General features: G+C 35.5%; 1 protein-coding gene across 1 annotated transcript in view; it reads right to left on the bottom strand.

Moving 5' to 3' along the window:
* LOC117344636 overlaps positions 1-19,840 on the bottom strand; it is a 45,887-nt gene that overhangs the window by 5,225 nt on the left and 20,822 nt on the right. The window contains exons 12-25 of the mRNA XM_033907462.1: positions 11,787-12,014; positions 10,668-10,839; positions 10,168-10,277; positions 8,698-8,883; positions 8,142-8,302; positions 7,069-7,170; positions 6,785-6,889; positions 5,488-5,710; positions 4,993-5,093; positions 4,399-4,550; positions 3,852-4,008; positions 2,386-2,540; positions 1,587-1,713; positions 1,178-1,280 (exon numbers count right to left, since the gene is read on the bottom strand). Coding sequence (XP_033763353.1) covers positions 1,178-1,280; positions 1,587-1,713; positions 2,386-2,540; positions 3,852-4,008; positions 4,399-4,550; positions 4,993-5,093; positions 5,488-5,710; positions 6,785-6,889; positions 7,069-7,170; positions 8,142-8,302; positions 8,698-8,883; positions 10,168-10,277; positions 10,668-10,839; positions 11,787-12,014 — 2,082 coding nt within the window. The remainder of the gene's footprint in view (positions 1-1,177; positions 1,281-1,586; positions 1,714-2,385; positions 2,541-3,851; positions 4,009-4,398; positions 4,551-4,992; positions 5,094-5,487; positions 5,711-6,784; positions 6,890-7,068; positions 7,171-8,141; positions 8,303-8,697; positions 8,884-10,167; positions 10,278-10,667; positions 10,840-11,786; positions 12,015-19,840) is intronic.

Raw genomic sequence — 19,840 nt, 5'->3', positions numbered from 1 at the left:
TCAGAGACCATCATAACTTTAACCATTATATACTGACAGGATCAGAGACAATCATAACTTTAACCATTATATACTGACAGGATCAGCGACAATCATAACTTTAACCATTATATACTGACAGGATCAGAGACAATCATAACTTTAACCATTATATACTGACAGGATCAGAGACAATCATAACGTTAACCATTATATACTGACAGGATCAGAGACAATCATAACTTTAACCGTTATATACTGACAGGATCAAGGACCATTATAACTTTAACCATTATATACTGACAGGATCAGAGACAATCATAACTTTAACCATTACATACTGACAGGATCAGAGACAATCATAACTTTAACCGTTATATACTGACAGGATCAAGGACCATTATAACTTTAACCATTATATAATGACAGGATCAAGGACCATTATAACTTTAACCATTATATACTGACAGGATCAGCGACAATCATAACTTTAACCATTATATACTGACAGGATCAGAGACAATCATAACGTTAACCATTATATACTGACAGGATCAGAGACAATCATAACTTATACCATTATATACTGACAGGATCAGCGACAATCATAACTTTAACCATTATATACTGACAGGATCAGAGACAATCATAACTTTAACCATTATATACTGACAGGATCAGAGACAATCATAACTTTAACCGTTATATACTGACAGGATCAGAGACAATCATAACTTTAACCATTATATACTGACAGGATCAGAGACAATCATAACGTTAACCGTTATATACTGACAGGATCAAGGACCATTATAACTTTAACCATTATATACTGACAGGATCAGAGACAATCATAACGTTAACCGTTATATACTGACAGGATCAAGGACCATCATAACTTTAACCATTATATACTGACAGGATCAGAGACAATCATAATTTTAACCATTATATACTGACAGGATCAGAGACAATCATAACTTTAACCATTATATACTGACAGGATCAAGGACCATCATAACGTTAACCATTATATACTGACAGGATCAGAGACCATCATAACTTTAACCATTATATACTGACAGGATCAGAGACCATCATAACTTTAACCATTATATACTGACAGGATCAGAGACAATCATAACTTTAACCATTATATACTGACAGGATCAGAGACCATCATAGAGATGATATTTACCAAGCCCAAGGAACAGGTTGATTGATTTTACACTTTCATGGACAGCAGCCACATGAAGTGGAGTCAGACCCTTACTGGTTTTTGCCTCACGGTCCACAGAGGGCTACAACAGAAATTGAAAATTATATGTAATACTATCATCATATACTTTTAAACATGTCAGTGCTCATTAGTAACTAGATATACATTTTGTTCCTGAAGAAACAAGACTATTCAGCCAATTTAAGTCCAAAACATAATGCAAAATTATATGCCAAGAATGTTTAAATGATGAATTGGTGTAGAAGCTTACTGTACAATGGATGTTTGAGAGATCCACTGTGTTCAATAATTCAATAATTACATTTGATGGTAAAAATGTCAAAAATGTAATGATAAAATCTCTGATATATAATTAAACAATACTTACCAAGCCCACTAGATACTTCACTATGCCAACATGGTCTTGGCAGGCAGCCAAGTGGAGCGCTGTAAAGCCATCATTCTTTGGAATGTTTACAAGGCTAGGGTCCTTTTGAAGAATTTTCCGTATTGCACTGAAAAATATATTTGCAGTTTGTTAAGATGTGTGTATCAATGACTGTCCAATAAAAATATAGTAACCTTGTATTTTCTTCAGATGGACAATGTTTGTGTTTATTTATGTATGTAAATACCAGGGGAACAGTTATTAGTATTGAGCTTTTTAATCAATAAGTATACAATTCTACTTTTATCACTGAATTGTTTGATTGATTATTAATAAACATCACCAATTGTTTGATTGATTATGAATAAACATCATCAAACGTCTATGTATATATATACCTAAGTTGTTAGGACTGTTTGAACAAGTTTTTAACACCTTTTTTCACTAAAAACAACAATATTTGTCATCAATGATGTGATATTTCTGGTCCCCTGATTTGCTCATTCTACCTTTATTAACTCTTCCTTTCCGTTTGATACCACTAGTTATCTCCCTTGAATAATTGCTAAGTTGCTAGTTCTCTTCCTCATCTTACTACATGAACTGATCTCAATTAAATCTCCCTTATTCAAATAAATGAAGTTATCTCCCTTGACTTGTTAGTTCTCTCATTTGATTAGCTACCAGTTTTCTTAGATATTACTAGTTATCTTCCTTGATTAACAGTTATCTCCCTTGACTTTTCCAGTTTTCATCCTCATCCCACCCTTGATGTTACTAGTTTCCTCCCTTGACTTACTAGTTATCTCCCTTGCGAGCAGCAAAGTGAAGTGGAGAAAAGCTCATTCTGTTGAAGTAGTTGAGTTGTATACCCTGCCAATCAACTATCATGTCAATAAAGCGCTTGTCACCTGTAGATATTGCATCTGTGATGGCACTGTCACCAAGGTTGTCCTACAAAAGTACAAACCTCACACAATTATTTCCCTAATCAGATCTTTTACATCATAATTGAGAATTATAGCTTTATATATAACCACATAGTTTGCACATTATACATAAAGCTATCAAGTATTGTTATCTATCTCTTAATTATATTCTTAACCATAAACAAGGACAAAGTCATTTAGATCCCCAACCAAGAGACAGAGTCACAGATCCCTAACCATGGGAGCCAAGTCACAGATCCCCACCAAGGGAGCCTGACACAGATCCTCACCAAGGGAGCCCGACACAGATCCCCACCAAGGGAGCCCGACACAGATCATCACCAAGGGAGCCCGACACAGATCCTCACCAAGGAATCTTAGTCATATATCCCCCACTAAGGGAGCTTAGTCACATATCCCCACCAAGGGAGTCCAGTCACATATCCCCCAACAAAGGGAGTCCAGTCACATATCCCCTACCAAGGGAGTCCAGTCACAGATCCCCTACCAAGGGAGTCCAGTCACAGATCCCCCAACAAAGGGAGTCCAGTCACATATCCCCTACCAAGGGAGTCCAGTCACATATCCCCTACCAAGGGAGTCCAGTCACATATCCCCCAACAAAGGGAGTCCAGTCACATATCCCCTACCAAGGGAGCTTAGTCACAGATCCCCAGCCAAAGTAGCCTAGTCACAGATCTGCCACCAAGGGAGTCCAGTCACAGATTCCCTACAAGGGAGCTTAGTCACATATCCCCTACCAAGGGAGTCCAGTCACAGATTCCCTACAAGGGAGCTTAGTCACATATCCCCTACCAAGAGAGTCCAGTCACATATCCCCCCCTACCAAGGGAGTCCAGTCACATATCCCCTACCAAGGGAGTCCAGTCACATATCCCCCCCCCCCCTACCAAGGGAGTCCAGTCACATATCCCCTACCAAGGGAGTCCAGTCACAGATCCCCAACAAGGGAGCTTAGTCACAGATCCCCATCAAGGGAGTTCAGTCACATGTATAATATCTCATTAAGATTATTTAATAAGATGTTTAGAATTGATAGTCAATATGAACTTATTATACAAGATGGTGGTGATTAAAGTCTACACAACACACTGTAGCCATCTAAATCCACTTAATTGATGTGTGTTTAAAATTTAATGAAGGTATTCTAATCAGTTTTGGAGATATACTCCAGAAACTGAAAACTGTTATATAGCAAAAGGCACTATTATACCACTTGATTGATATGTGTAGAAAGTTATGTTCAATTTAACTCGATATCAAATTACTTTAAGAATGTCTACTGCTAATTAACACAAGCTTCACTAAAACCTACCTTCTTATTAATGTCTAACTTGTGTTTCTGGAGAAGGGTCAACATTTGCATGTCACGCTCCTGGACTGCAATATGTATAGCTGTCTGACCGTGACTGTTGGTCACAGTTTTCTTTACTCCAGCGTTCAACAGGACATCTGCCACATCTCGGTGCTTCCTGCACAACAGCAAAACACTCTTTCAATGATAATGGAAAGACACCAAAGTGACATCATGCACAACCTCATCATATCAAAGGTACTTCATGAACAGAAAGAAAATTCTTTGTTAAAAAATAGATTAAAGTAAATACCCCTTACATTCTTATAGGGGTATAATACCTCGCTGACGAAAATAAAATGTTTGCAGCAAACCGTGGCAAATATACAACAAACTTGATGCAAAGTATTTTATTTGTGAGAACTTGTTGCAAGATGTTCAAAGATTGTTGCAGCTAGCTAGCTACAAACATTTTGTGGTGTTGTGGCAAATTGCAACTTTTTGTTTTTATAAAAACATCCATTTTCCACAAGGCTACAAGGACCTAGCTGTAACACAGATAACTTACTTCCGGACTGCAGTCAGAAGTGGATCACTCTTAGATGTATCCTTGTCATTTCTGACGTCTAATTTACACTGAAAATTGATCAGTTCCTTGACAACCTCAGTGTGGCCCAGCTCACATGCTGTGATAATCAACGGAGGCGTTCCCATATCCCTCTGGTGATGAAATACATCATAATATTAATCAATTTAAAACTGACTTTATAACACAAAATCATTATTCATAAAATAAACAAATGCAAAAAACACATGCTGTGATAATCAACGGAGGCATTCCCATATCCCTCTGGACAAATGTAGCATGGAAATCCTAACAGGTTCCCATGCCATTTGCCCACCATACATCTTGCTGCCATATCGACAACAACAACATTAAAACCACTGTTCATTGCTTAAATAACTTGCAGACCATGCATAACTTGAAGTAAAAATTCAGTTCCGCTGACAAAGATTATATCAATTACATTGTACTCCGTCAACTCACTAAATACTCGGGATATCTTGAATTTTTAACATGGCCCAACTGACTTCAAAGATTAACTATAAAATGTAAATGTCTTTGTCTATTCATCACCTAATATACACTTGTGATACACACCAGATTATTATTTTCCTCCAGGATGTTCCTGACACGGTCAGCATACCCGTCCCTAACAACTTCCTCCAACTCAGCTAGAAGTTGCTCTTTGGTCTTTGTTTCTGTAATGAATTAATGATGAAATTTTACTCCAGGTTTTATATGGCATCTCAACATGTCTGAAAGGACATCTTAAAATATTTTATTCCACATTTAAGGAAATAAAATTTGTAATTCTATCTAACACAGACAAATCACATGAATGAAGTGTACATATATACATGTGACCTCGTGACCCTGAAAAGGTTACAAAAGCTCTACAACTAAACTTTCCAGATAGTAACTACCGGTACTGTTAAAATTCGCTACATACAGATTAAGTTAGAAAATAAAACTCAATTTTTTTTTTTTCAAAAATGAAAATTTTAAATGTACCTGTGTAGCGAGAACTATTCCGGAGAGCACAGTATATGAAAGCATTTTCAACTTAATTTTCAACTAAATCTGACCTTTAGGTGTGACAGGGCCTTTCTGTGGTTGCTGGAGATGGTGATGGGGGCTTCACACTAGTGGCAGGGTTTGACTTTGGAGGTTTATCATCAGACAAAGCTAGTACATCTGGATCTCCATCTGCTGAGTCCAGGACGGCTGGATTGAACTGAAACTTCAAGGGGCCAAATGCCACAGTGACATCTCCATCACGATCTATGGAAAAGACTTTTCCCTTTTTTCCAAGTGTCTGAAAATTCAAATGATATTCACTCTAAATCAATATCAACGAGTACACACACAAACAGTGTCTAACCTATCGTTCATTTATTGGGTTTGTCACAGTTGTGCCGAATAGGTATATTACCATATAGTGGAACGTAATCGAATCTCATGTGAGTTCCCAAGATGGCGACCATCTCTTAAAATGTTTGCTTCAAAGATAAATATCGATCAATTTCCTTTTAACAACATAACAGAACATGTAGAATCAATACGCGAATAGTTCCATCATAGATGTACCTATATAATTTACACCACTTCATACTTATAAATAATAAGCAAATGAAATTTCCATCTCGTTTTTAACAAAAAGTATATTTACAAGACAAACGAAGCATCACGGTTCTGCCATCTTGGATCCAAATGGCACGTCTCAGAAAATGAACGTGAACCGATTTTGTACAGTTTGGTACATCACATTAAGAGTACAGCTGATTTGTACTGGTACCATTGGTACGAACCCAATAAAGTAACACGGACATAGTTAATATGTTCCAGGCAAAAAACAACTCATATCAATGAATGCGATCTAATTAAGAAGGAATAGTTAGATCTATTAAAATCTTGATCAAAAAAATGAATTTTGATCTAAACCTAGTCTTATTCCACTAACAAGTTTAAGGTAGAAAAACTTCTGTTACTTATGTTAATGTAGCCTATGGAAAAAATAGGGATAAGTCAATGATCAAAAACCAACTTTAAAATCATTCATCTACGGAAAAGTCTATGCTTATTGCACTGTAAAGGTCTGACATATAACCTGTTGAAAAAGCCTTTGACCACAAAACAGGTCTGACTTATAATCTACTGAAAAAGTCTGCAACAACAGTACATGTCAGACTTATAATCTACTGAAAAAGTCTGCAACCACAGTACATGTCTGACTTATAATCTACTGAAAAATTCCACAGTCAGTGTACATGCTAGACTTATAATCTACTGAAAAAGTCTGCAACCATAATAAAGGTCAGACTTATAACCTACTGAAAAATTCTAGAACCAGTTCAGGTTTGACTCTGTATAACATATATAGCCTATCTACCTTCTGTATCTGACTATTCCAGTTGCCATGGCCGTTCTGAAGCTCCTTGACCTCCTGTTCATTATCCCTCACTCTCACAGTCTCTCCTTTCTTCAGCTGCTTCACCTACAGATGGATAATTAAGCCCTCTAATTAATAGGCACATGATATGTTCAGATAAATGTTCTTCACTCTTTAAATCAGGAGAAACAACATGAAACAATTCACACTAGCCACCGTCAATATAACCATACCGATCTATATGCTAATAACTTAATTCAGGAGTTTTATAGGATTTCTCTGACCTTGTCCAGGGCCATCTCCTTGAATGTCCAGCTGCCAATGTCAAACTTGACGGTCACATCCTCTCCTGACTGGACTACTACTTCACCGATCTTACCAATACACTACAACATCAGAAAATAAACAGGAGAAACTGTACTGTTGTCATGGTAATAAACTACAATATCATCATAGAAACAGGATAAACTGTGATTATATAATTCTATCATGGTAATAAATTACAACATCAAAACTAAAACAGGAAAGAATGTAATGTAAACAGGGCAATACATTGCATCATCATTGTCATGATTTCCTCAATATTTAATTGTTTTCGTTTTAAATTCAAAATTCTATAATTGCTTCATCGTTTATTGGTTTCTTTTTAAACATGTTAAAATTTTATTAGTTTCTTTAACATTTCATAATTGTTTTTTTCAACAATTGATTGTTTTCTTTTACATTCAATTGTTTTTTTCAACATTTTATTGGGTTTTTTAAAAACGTTTTTATTGTGTTTATAACATCCAATTATTTTCATTCAATATTTCTTTATTTTCTTCAACATTTTATTGTTTTCTTCATCATTTCATTGCTTTCTTTTTAAATTCAATATTTTAACATTTTATTGTTTTCTTTGATATTTTATCATTTTCTTTTTAAATTCAATATTTCATTGTTTTTCATTAACATTTTAATTGTTTTTAAAACTTCCTATTGTTTTCTTTTAATATTTCATTATTTTCTTCAACATTTTATTGTTTTCCTCATCATTTCATTGCTTTCTTTTTAAATTCAATATTTTACAATTTTAAAATGTTATTGTTTTCTTTGATATTTTATCGTTTTCTTTTAAATTCCACATTTCATTGTTTTTTTTTAACATTTTAATTGTTTTTATAACATCCTATTGTTTTCATTTAATATTGTTTTCTTCAACATTTTATTAATTTTCTTTTTAAATTAAACATTATATAGTTGTAACATTTTCATTGTTTTTATAACATTTTTTTGCTTTTATTGTTTTCTTTAGCATTTTTTTTGTTTGATCTTATAATACTTTTAATACTTGTGTTAGACAACAACTAATACTTACATCTATCATGGAATCATTCCACATTCCCTGAGTCGAGTCATGTATGGCTTTTAGGACCTCAGGATCCACACCGATCCTAACAGAATCGCCGGCATTCAGCCGGTCTGAGCTTGCCTCACCAACACTTGCTGTATGGGGGGGCAAAGTAGCCAGGTTGATCTCTATAGTAACAAGATTGTATGAGGATTAAATCTCTATTTCATATCACTGTTTGCTTCCGACATAATTTAGGACAATTAAACATCAAGTAACCGTAAACATATGATAACATTAAATGTAGATATCAAGCAGATTAATTTTCATAATGCCTGAACATGCACTTGGTACATGACATTGTACAAATTTCCCAGCACTATTCAGTGTCTAATTTAAGAACTAAACTTTGAAAATCTTACGTAGTCATTCAATGGATAATTCTGTTTGGCATGATGACAGACTTGAATGGTACACCAGGTAACTAAAACCTGCATGGAAATTTTTTGTGTGTTCCAAACACATGTTCTGCAAATAATATTGAACCTGTAATAGATAACAATAATCACAGTTTGGTACTTACTGAAGTCAGGGAGCTGGTCTCTGTAGTATGTACCACCATGGGTAGTTTTGGTACATTTTAAGTCCAGCCTTCCGTCATAACCATGACGATACACGTTAGTCTGACCTATATCCCAAGTAACTTCAACAGCATCTCGGTCAGTATCCAGGCTGAAGTTGACTATAGAAATCACCTTGCCCATCCCATCTATCAATAAAAAGACAAGTAAAATACAGATCTGAAATCTCAATGTTAATTATGACCTAGATTAATTAGCTTAATTACCCTTCAATTTCATGCCTAATCAATGAAACCAATAACTTAGGATGACAGCCAATGTGACAAACAAAGCGAAGTCAGACTTAATTGATGCTTGTTGATACGTCTAATTGTTTTGTTTTCATCTTCCCCTTATTATGAGGATGTGGCTAAACCCGGAGTTAACCTAGATTTGTATGCTGGGTGTCGCTGTGACCTATATTTGTATGTCAGGTGTCGCTGTGACCTATATTTGTATGTCTGGTGTCGCTGTGACCTAGATTTGTATGGTGGGTGTCGTTGATAAAGCAGAAGACACTTACTCTTCCAGAGCACCTGGTCTTTTTCTGATTATTCTGTACATTGTCATGACCCTCAAAGCAAATCTATATTTTTGTTTACATTCCGCCCTCATCTAATTGATTTTTAGTTTGAATTATAGTTTTGTTATTATCTCGGTATTCTTTGTAACCGTTGTTCTTGTAGGCAACAGAAATAGTATGGTTATCATTTATTGTTGAACAGCATTGTAGTTAAATGCTATGAAGTTTAACCAATATCCACTTCTATCTCTAATCGAGCTTTGATAGAATTAGAAACACAAAGTTTAGTCCCTTACATGTCAAAATTTGACCTCAAAAAATATTTTGAATTTCATTGCACAGAAGAGCCAAGACAAGTACACCTGTTGTGAGATTTACAGACAACTACACTTGTACTGAGATTTACAGACAAGTACACTTGTACTGAGTTCTACAGACTTGTACTAAGATTTACGGACAAGTACACTTGTACTGAGATTTACAGACAAGTACACCTGTACTAAGATTTACGGACAAGTACACCTGTACTGAGATTTACGGACAAGTACACTTGTACTGAGATTTACGGACAAGTACACCTGTACTGAGATTTACAGACAAGTACACCTGTACTGAGATTTACAGACAAGTACACCTGTACTGAGATTTACAGACAAGTACACCTGTACTAAGATTTACGGACAAGTACACCTGTACTGAGATTTACGGACAAGTACACTTGTACTGAGATTTACGGACAAGTACACTTGTACTGAGATTTACAGACAAATACACCTGTACTGAGATTTACAGACAAGTACACCTGTACTGAGTTTTAAAGACAAGTACATTTGTACTGAGATATTTCCAGACAAGTACACTTGTACGGACGAAGACAAATCCGAATACATTTGTAATGATGTTGACATACTTCCATCTTGATCCTCCCACATCCAGTCAGGGCCTCGACACACCCTTGCCCCCTCAAACACTCCTTTAGCCGTAACTTTCCTGGACATCTCACGCTTGTTGACACGCACTCTGTAAGTGTAATGTTATACTGTTGAGTTATATAGGGATCACAGAGGCTTGACGAAATCCAAGAAGGCAACCTTGGCAGCCATCTTATTGAATCAGTCACTTAATTAGGTAGACACAGTGAAAAATAAACAAGTAGCTGTACCTACAAAGAGAAAATTTCATGATTCCTTTCTGAGAAATAGATTTAAACAGTTTTAATTGTCAAATTCCAAGATAGACACCTATTTGTCATCTCGTTGCGTTTATTAATTCTCAATATGAAATACAAAACGAAGAACCAGCAGGAACCTAAATTTTTGAAAGATCCATCCATCTCCTGTCATTAAAAACAAAATCATACATGTTATACATACATTGTACATGTAGACATGTCAACATGTTATATATTACCCTGTATCTCCTGGCTTGTTAATTCTCACAAAGTGTAGCTTCACATCATGTTTGTCACCATGGTAACATGTGTTACACAGGATGATGTCAGGATTGGTCTCACACCGCCATATAAATCCCATCATTTCAGATTCCTCACAAACGCTGCACACGAGCGATGGATGCCTGATCCCTGTACACAAAACATTAAAGTATTAAACAAGTTTCTCAAATCGAATAAATGAATTTCATATTTCATTGACAGGAGTGTAAGATTATTTTTCTCATGCACATGAATCATATTAAAAAAAAAAAAAAAAAATGACAAAACTCTCTAATTTGTTTCCCTATAAACTTATGATGAGACTGGTTAATTTTGAATTGTACATGATGTCTGTGACATCATAAGATCATTCATTTATGATGTCTCAACAGTTTTATTACCGGTACACACGTGTTTCATATGGTATGACATATCCTTATGACAAGTCGGAACATACATACCAGTATTGTGATAAATGCCGTTTTAAACAGTACAGACACTTTGATATGCTAACATTTTTCCTGACTTTTATTTTTGAATTGCAAAGTATTTATAGTAAATGATGTGTTTTTTAACAGTTCAAATTAGGTAAACCCTAAGTTTCTTAAAGCAGTTTGAAGCAAACCGTCTGTCTATATTTTTTATGGATACTATGAAACAAGCCGATATTTTTTATTTTTTATTTTATTGATTTTACAGTATTCAGGGAATCATTAAGTTGTGTGATACTGAACTTCCATCCTTGCCAACTGATTTTTTAAAACTTTTTATTTTGTATAACTTGTTTCAAAATTGTTGTAAAATAAATGAAGTCTATAAAAATTATTTGTTTATAGCAATATAGCCTAATTGTCCCATTTTTGGCCCGACCCCTCAGCCCCATGGGGGTCAGCCCCACCAGCTGAACACTTTTGAATCACCACCACCACTTAGCTATAGGATGTTGCCAGTCAAATTAAGTTAAATTCCAATCAGTGGTTAAGAAGAAGATATTGCGTGTTGAAAGACAGATGACAGACACCATACTCTATATATATACATAAGCTCACCTTGGTCCTACAGGTGAGCTAATAATATAATCTGACTGATGAACTTACCTATTGTAGCAGTGTCGTAAATTCTAAGGTCAAAGGAATCTTCAAACCCAGCCCTGTAGGTGTTCCGGTATCCAGAGTCCCACTGTATTATAGCACATTGAAGTGGACAGCCTCCTTCATCCAGGCTACTGACATCAATCACCGTGCCAACATTTCCCTCCCCTCCATCCTGTTCTCCCCACTTCCAGTCTTTCCCCCTAACAACGCGTATACCAGGCTCCATCATATCTGATAAAGTATTCGTAACACTATGTTAATATAAGTAATATTAATCAATTACATTTAAATCCATTTTTTTCATTTAGCTTATCAAAGGCACACTCAATCATAAATACAAAGTTGCCTTGCAAAATCAAAACTGTCAACTAGCTTATACAATTTTCTTCCTGAAGGATTCCCAACATTGATTTCATAATGAAAATTTTAAAAAATCATGGTAAAGGCTAAAGTATTAAAAAAATTAGTGAAAGTTTCCTGAACTTTTAATTAAGACTTTCCACTTAATGCTAATAAAGCTTTCCGAATGTAATACATTACACCTATCAGTACGTATGGTATATAAAGTGCCCAGTAATTCAACAATGTTAGAGGTTGACACGACGAGTAATATTGGTGATGGGCGCCGTCGCAGTGGGCTCAGTAACATAAACGTCCGTTACTTGGCGATAGGCGCGTCAGATAGATAGCCTAATAAATCGGTCGACCAGCGGCCTCTTATGTTAAAATGAGTAATGTAATCACTTCATGACATATAAACGTTATTGAATCATAAATTACCAAATCTATTTCTGTTCTACAGATGTTGCGAAAATATATTAAAAAAGAAACGAAACTAAACTTCGGTACCTGTGCCGCTGTACATGAACTATTTTCAGTTCATTGACAGCTTATATTAGGCCTATCCTCTCTTCAAAATTGTAATTGTAAGCGAGTAAAACAAATTAAAACAATGTATAACAATGTTATTAAACAAATTATTGAATATCAAATAAATCTTACCATTTAAAGCAACTAATTACCTGTAATATTGAAGCTGAATCTCTCAACGTCAAGTAGGTTTTCCCGTTTTCATGAATTGATACTAAAAATAGTTTTTAGATGTTTCCGTACCATTTGGAATACCTTTAGACTTAACAATTCACACATGGAAAAAGCTAGAAAACACACCCAAGGGAGAAGTCCTTGTATCTGATATGAGGTACTATAAAGGGAAACTGTACTACATCGCAAGGAAATGTATTTTTCAAAACGTCAGAACTGAAAAACATATTTCAGTTTAATGTACATCACATGCTTTATGTTTTCTAGTCTTCTTTTCTAAATAGAGTACCGTCATCTAACTAAAAAGTTTTAGTAAATTTTTATTATGACATACATGTACATCTGTACTCAGCATCAAATTTTAAGTAAAGATTTAATGGCGGGCAATTTAAATTGCCCCATGGCTGTGGACCGTCCATCCATAAACAATCCTTGTCATTGTTATTTCTTGAAAACTAAAAGAGGAATACTTCTCAAGCTTCACATGTACAGTGTAAGCTAACCTTTACACCTAGTGCACTAGTAGAAGTGCACTATGTTTAAACCAGTAGTGCACTACATTTAAACTACAGGTACATGTAGACTAGTAATGTACTACACCCTAAGAGGTGATGAACAGCAAAACCCCCATACAGGTAATGGGCAGTACCCATGGCTACCTGTGATTTTTACGAGGTACAGACAAAAGCCCCCCCGGACAAAAGCCCCCCCGGACATTAGCCCCTTCACACTAAATCAAAAAGTGGACAAAAGCCCCTTCATAAAAAAAATTATATTTATTTTTTTTATTTTTTATGTTTTTATTTATTCATTTTTTTTTAAATTACCATATATGTTTTAGCAGTGGTTATATTAAGTGCTACATATATATGTAAGTGACTTCAGTCACCAGTGGCTTCTGCAATGTAAACAACTACTTGAACTGTTACATAAACAATAAGCTGTTACACAGGTGTTTGGTAGGTTTTTCATTGATTTTACTGTTACATAAACAATAAGCTGTTACACAGGTGTTTGGTAGGTTTTTCATTGATGTTGTATTCTCCTCGAAGGAAATATATCATTAATGGCTTCATGTGTATCAACAGTGAAATTTCTATGTTTGCACAGGTATACATTGTTTTTATATTGTTTCTTTGATTTTAATCATTCCTAAAATTAAAACTACAACACAGAGCAACATGTTTTGTAGGCATTTCTTTGATTATCAATATTTGCAGTATATTACAAATTTCAGAGATAAAAACAGCAGTATATATACAGTTTTTGTTTTTCAAAAGTACAGATTTATATAAAGTATACCAGCTAAATTTATAATGAAGGGGCTTTTGTCCGGGGGGGCTAATGTCCGGGGGGGCTTTCGTCCGGAGGGGCTTTTGTCCTAGGGGCTAATGTCCGGGGGGGGCTAATGTCCGGGGGGGCTTTTGTCCTACACTCGATTTTTACCTGTACTGTATATATAAGGCTATCTAGCAGTTACATTCAAACTCGTCAGCTGAAAGGCCGTAAGTTTTAAGCTTATATAACACACATACATGTTCATGTATCTGGATATGTACTTCATACAACACTTGAATTAAATAACACTTGTATTTGTAATTTCATAATTTTCTTTTATAAAGTTACCTGCTAACAAATATATTATATACACATGCGGATCGAGTGTAGGACAAAAGCCCCCCCGGACATTAGCCCCTAGGACTAAAGGCCCTCCGGACATTAGCCCCCCCGGACAAAAGCACCTTCGTTATAAATTTAGCTGGTATATTTTTATATAAATCTGTACTTTTGAAAAACAGAAACTATATATATATATATTGTTGTTTTTATCTCTGAAATTTGGAGAATAATTGTGTGGAAAATGAAGGTCCTTGGTTCAATGTCAGTGTAGCATTATATGTCTGTGGTAAAACATCATAATTGATTTTTTCAAACTTTATATTATTAAGTAAGCTGTCAGCTAAATATTTCAGGAAAGTTCTCCATGATGAATTTGCAGTGTCTCAAATTATAATATAATAAGTACCTAACCAAACATGTTGCTCTGTGTTGAAATAAGTTTAATTTTAGGAATAATTAAAGTCAAAGAAACAATGAAGCCATTAATGATATATTTCTTTCCATGAGAATACAATATCAATGAAAAACCTACCAAACACCTGTGAAACAGCTTATTGTTTATGTAACAGCTCAAGTAGTTGTTGTTGGAACCGGTTGTTTACATTGCAGAAGCCACTGGTGACTGAAGTCACTCATACATATATGTAGCACTCGATTGAACTTAATGTTATATTGCTAAAATTATATATTGAAATTTTTTTTTTTTTGATCAATATAAAAAAAAATATATATTTTTTTTATGAAGGGGCTTTTGTCCACTTTTTGATTAGTGTGAAGGGGCTTTTGTTCTAGGGGCTAATGTCCGGGGGGGGGGGGGGGGGGGGGGGGGGGGGGGGGGGGGGGGGGGGGCTTTTGTCCGTACCTCATGCGGATCATGTGGACCTAAAGCCAAAGTTTTTTTTTTACAGTTCACGCTAACATGTTTTTTGCAACATTTTTTAAAAACAAAAATTTGGGATACACTTTGATCAGCATTTAAGTGTTTCCCTATTGCATTAAGAACATGATTAATTGTTCTTTACCTTAAAATGTATAACTGATGGGGATTTTACCTCTTCTTGCAATTATAAAGAAAATCAGCATATAAACTATATTTACTGAATATCTTTATTGTGAAGAAAAATGTATATAAAAGTGGTGGCCATGGCAACAGGCATGTCCTGAGAGTACCAATCATACATACAGGTACATTTTGTACATGTACATAACTTGTTGTGTAGATATGTAGAGATGTCTCTTACAGAACATAAATGAGAATATATGAAACTTCTGATTCTTGATTCTTGATAATGTACTATGAAATGATTTCATGGTTGAATTAACAGATATTAGTGAAATAACAATAAATTGAATTTAAAAATATTTTTGTCTGATAAAATAATAAATTAGAATATTATGTACATATACTATACAGTGAACTTGAGAAAAAAAATCTACAAACAGTCATCAAGGCCTTAGGTAGGATTAATCATTAATATAAAATGTATATTAATTACATCTAAACAAAATAAATAAAAAGTATCAAAATTTTGAAATCAGGAAGATAAACCTTAATTTTACACTATACTGAAATCTCTAAAAAAAAAAATTAATGATGAAAAACCCCACTACAAATCCAATTGGTAGAGTTTTAATTCCTCTTGTGCTATATATCATATAAGAACCGCAGCCAAGTTTATTTTGAGTTAAAGTTTAGATAAAGTTTTATCAACATTTAAATATCCCTGGTGAAGTCAGGATGACAGATATAAGGCAGTCAATTTACACATATCTGTATATGTAACAACTTCAGATATCTAACACAGGTGTCCAGTGGCACTGTCCATTACCTGTATAGGGGGATTTGTGGTCACACCTGACTGGACGTAGTGCACTACTAGTTTACCTGTAGTTTAAACATAGTGCACTAGGAGCGCACAAGGGTGTAAAGGTTAATTAGCTTACACTCAACTGTAGCTTCCTCTTACAAATGTAGTCCCTAGTTTTGCCCATTCAATTTTGAGTCTGGGAAAACAAACGGGCATACGAGAGACCATCTTGCATTTTGACAGTTGAAGATGTTATATATTTCTATTTCCTGAAAAGTACAGGAGTACCTGAGCTATTTCTCAAACTTCACATGTAGGTTCCCCTTGCTCTCAAGTTTCCAAATTCAACTTTTAGTGTGATTGGGAAAACAAAAAGGCCATCAGGAGGCCATCTTGTATTTATCAGAGATATGTGATATACACATCTCTATATTAAGACAGTTGAAGATTTTTATAGCCATTTCTTGAAAATACTAGAGGGATATTCCTTACACATTAATTAATTTCTCTTGTTCCCTAGGTGTGTCCAGTCAATTATGAATCTGACTTAGAAAACAAAATAGCCGATAGGCAGCCATCCAAGATATTAGTTTTGACAGTTGAAATTTGTTATTGATACATTTTAGAAAGTTTGTCTTAGATCTTTCTTAGATTTCATATGTAGGTTCCCTATTCATGATAGTTCAATCAATGGTCAACAAAGCAAAAGGAAATTAAATCACCCAAAACGGTACAAATTTACTCTGCTATAGCTAAATGACATGCATTTTAATGGCAAATGTACACATATAAATTTGGATAATTAATAACTCTTGGAGTTCGGTCATACTACATTACTGCTTCTCTATATATCACTTAGTCAAGTGGAGAGTATACACATAAGTCATCTTTTTTTAGCTCAGGGTAGCAGGAATCCCTTTAGTCTAGTTGTAAAGTAGTGGGAATCCCTTTGGTCTAGTTGTAAAGTAGTGGGAATCCCTTTGGTCTAGTGGTAAAGTAGTGGGAATCCCTTTGGTCTAGTTGTAAAGTAGTGGGAATCCCTTTGGTCTAGTTGTAAAGTAGCGGGGATCCCTTTAGTCTAGTTGTAAAGTAGCGGGAATCCCTTTGGTCTAGTGGTAAAGTAGTGGGAATCCCTTAAGTCTAGTGTTAAAGTAACGGGAATCCCTTTAGTCTAGTTGTAAAGTAGCGGGATTCCCTTTAGTCTGGCTGTAAAGTAGTGGGAATCCCTTAAGTCTAGTTGTAAAGTAGTGGGAATCCCTTTAGTCTAGTTGTAAAGTAGCGGGAATCCCTTTAGTCTAGTTGTAAAGTAGCGGGAATCCCTTTAGTCTAGTTGTAAAGTAGCGGGGATCCCTTTAGTCTAGTTGTAAAGTAGCGGGGATCCCTTTAGTCTGGTTGTAAAGTAGCGGGGATCCCTTTAGTCTAGTTGTAAAGTAGTGGGAATCCCTTTGGTCTAGTGGTAAAGTAGTGGGAATCCCTTAAGTCTAGTTGTAAAGTAGCGGGAATCCCTTTAGTCTAGTGGTAAAGTAGTGGGAATCCCTTTAGTCTAGTTGTTAAGTAGCGGGAATCCCTTTGGTCTAGTTGTTAAAGTAACGGGAATCCCTTTAGTCTAGTTGTAAAGTAGTGGGAATCCCTTAAGTCTAGTTGTAAAGTAGCGGGAATCCCTTTAGTCTAGTGGTAAAGTAGTGGGAATCCCTTTAGTCTAGTTGTTAAGTAGCGGGAATCCCTTTAGTCTAGTTGTAAAGTAACGGGAATCCCTTAAGTCTAGTTGTAAAGTAGTGGGAATCCCTTTAGTCTAGTTGTAAAGTAGCGGGATTCCCTTAAGTCTAGTTGTAAAGTAGCGGGAATCCCTTTAGTCTAGTTGTAAAGTAACGGGAATCCCTTTAGTCTAGTTGTAAAGTAACGGGAATCCCTTAAGTCTAGTTGTAAAGTAGCGGGAATCCCTTTAGTCTAGTTGTAAAGTAGCGGGAGTCCCTTTAGTCTAGTTGTAAAGTAGAAAGAATCCCTTTAGTCTAGTAGTAAAGTAGTGGGAATCCCTTTAGTCTAGTTGTAAAGTAGTGGGAATCCCTTTAGTCTAGTTGTAAAGTAGTGGGAATCCCTTTAGTCTAGTTGTAAAGTAGTGGGAATCCCTTTAGTCTAGTTGTAAAGTAGTGGGAATCCCTTTAGTCTAGTTGTAAAGTAGCGAGAATCCCTTAAGTCTAGTTGTAAGTAGCGGGAATCCCTTAAGTCTAGTTGTAAAGTAGCGGGAATCCCTTTAGTCTAGTTGTAAAGTAGCGGGAATCCCTTTAGTCTAGTTGTAAAGTAGTGGGAATCCCTTTAGTCTAGTTGTAAAGTAGCGGGAATCCCTTTAGTCTAGTTGTAAAGTAGAAAGAATCCCTTTAGTCTAGTTGTAAAGTAGTGGGAATCCCTTTAGTCTAGTTGTAAAGTAGTGGGAATCCCTTTAGTCTAGTTGTAAAGTAGCGGGAATCCCTTTAGTCTAGTTGTAAAGTAGTGGGAATCCCTTTAGTCTAGTTGTAAAGTAGTGGGAATCCCTTAGTCTAGTTGTAAAGTAGTGGGAATCCCTTTAGTCTAGTTGTAAAGTAGTGGGAATCCTTTAAATCTAGTTGTAATGTAGCGAGAATCCCTTTAGTCTAGTTGTAAAGTAGCGAGAATCCCTTTAGTCTACTTGTAAAGTAGTGGGAATCCCTTTAGTCTAGTTGTAAAGTAGTGGGAATCCCTTTAGTCTAGTTGTAAAGAAGCAGGAATCCCTTTAGTCTAGTTGTAAAGAAGCGGGAATCCCTTTAGTCTAGTTGTAAAGTAGCGGGAATCCCTTTAGTCTAGTTGTAAAGAAGCGGGAATCCCTTTAGTCTAGTTGTAAAGTAGCGGGAATCCCTTTAGTCTAGTTGTAAAGTAGCGGAAATCCCTTAAGTCTAGTTGTTAAGTAGCGGGAATCCCTTAAGTCTAATTGTAAAGTAGCGGGAATCCCTTTAGTCTAGTTGTAAAGTAGTGGGAATCCCTATAGTCTAGTAGTAAAGTAGCGGGAATCCCTTTAGTCTAGTTGTAAAGTAGTGGGAATCCCTTTAGTCTAGTAGTAAAGTAGCGGGAATCCCTTTAGTCTAGTTGTAAAGTAGCGGGAATCCCTTTAGTCTAGTTGTAAAGGAGGATGTCCAACCTGGCCCTTTCTAGACATTTTTCTCTACCCCTTCCTATTACAGATTTGCATTCCTGGTCAGCTAGTGTGCCATACTTGACCACTCCAAGTGGATTTTCTAAGCAGTATAAGAGATTCCTTGGAGCTTATGTTCCTGGGTATAATGTCTCTTGGGGTGAAAACTTTGTGAAGGAGAGAGTAAGTATCAAAGTGGAAAGTATAGGTCACCTCATAGCTCAGACTAAGACTTCAAGAGTGAGAGGTCACTATTTTGAGGCCCAGCACAGGTATGCATACAAAATGTATGTCTTATTTCTTCTTCCCACGAAATTTAATTTTTCAAAAATTTATGAAGAAAGTAAGCTACACTGATTTAGCAGTAAAAGGAGATAAAGGTTTCTGAAAGTTTGATAATAACCATATACTCTGTACATAATAATTAAATTGTAACTATAGTA

This window comes from Pecten maximus, chromosome 16 (assembly GCF_902652985.1).
Source record: "Pecten maximus chromosome 16, xPecMax1.1, whole genome shotgun sequence".
NCBI classification, from domain to species: Eukaryota; Metazoa; Mollusca; class Bivalvia; order Pectinida; family Pectinidae; genus Pecten; species Pecten maximus.
Note: the sequence above shows the minus strand (reverse complement) of the source record. Positions and strands in the feature narration are given on the sequence as shown.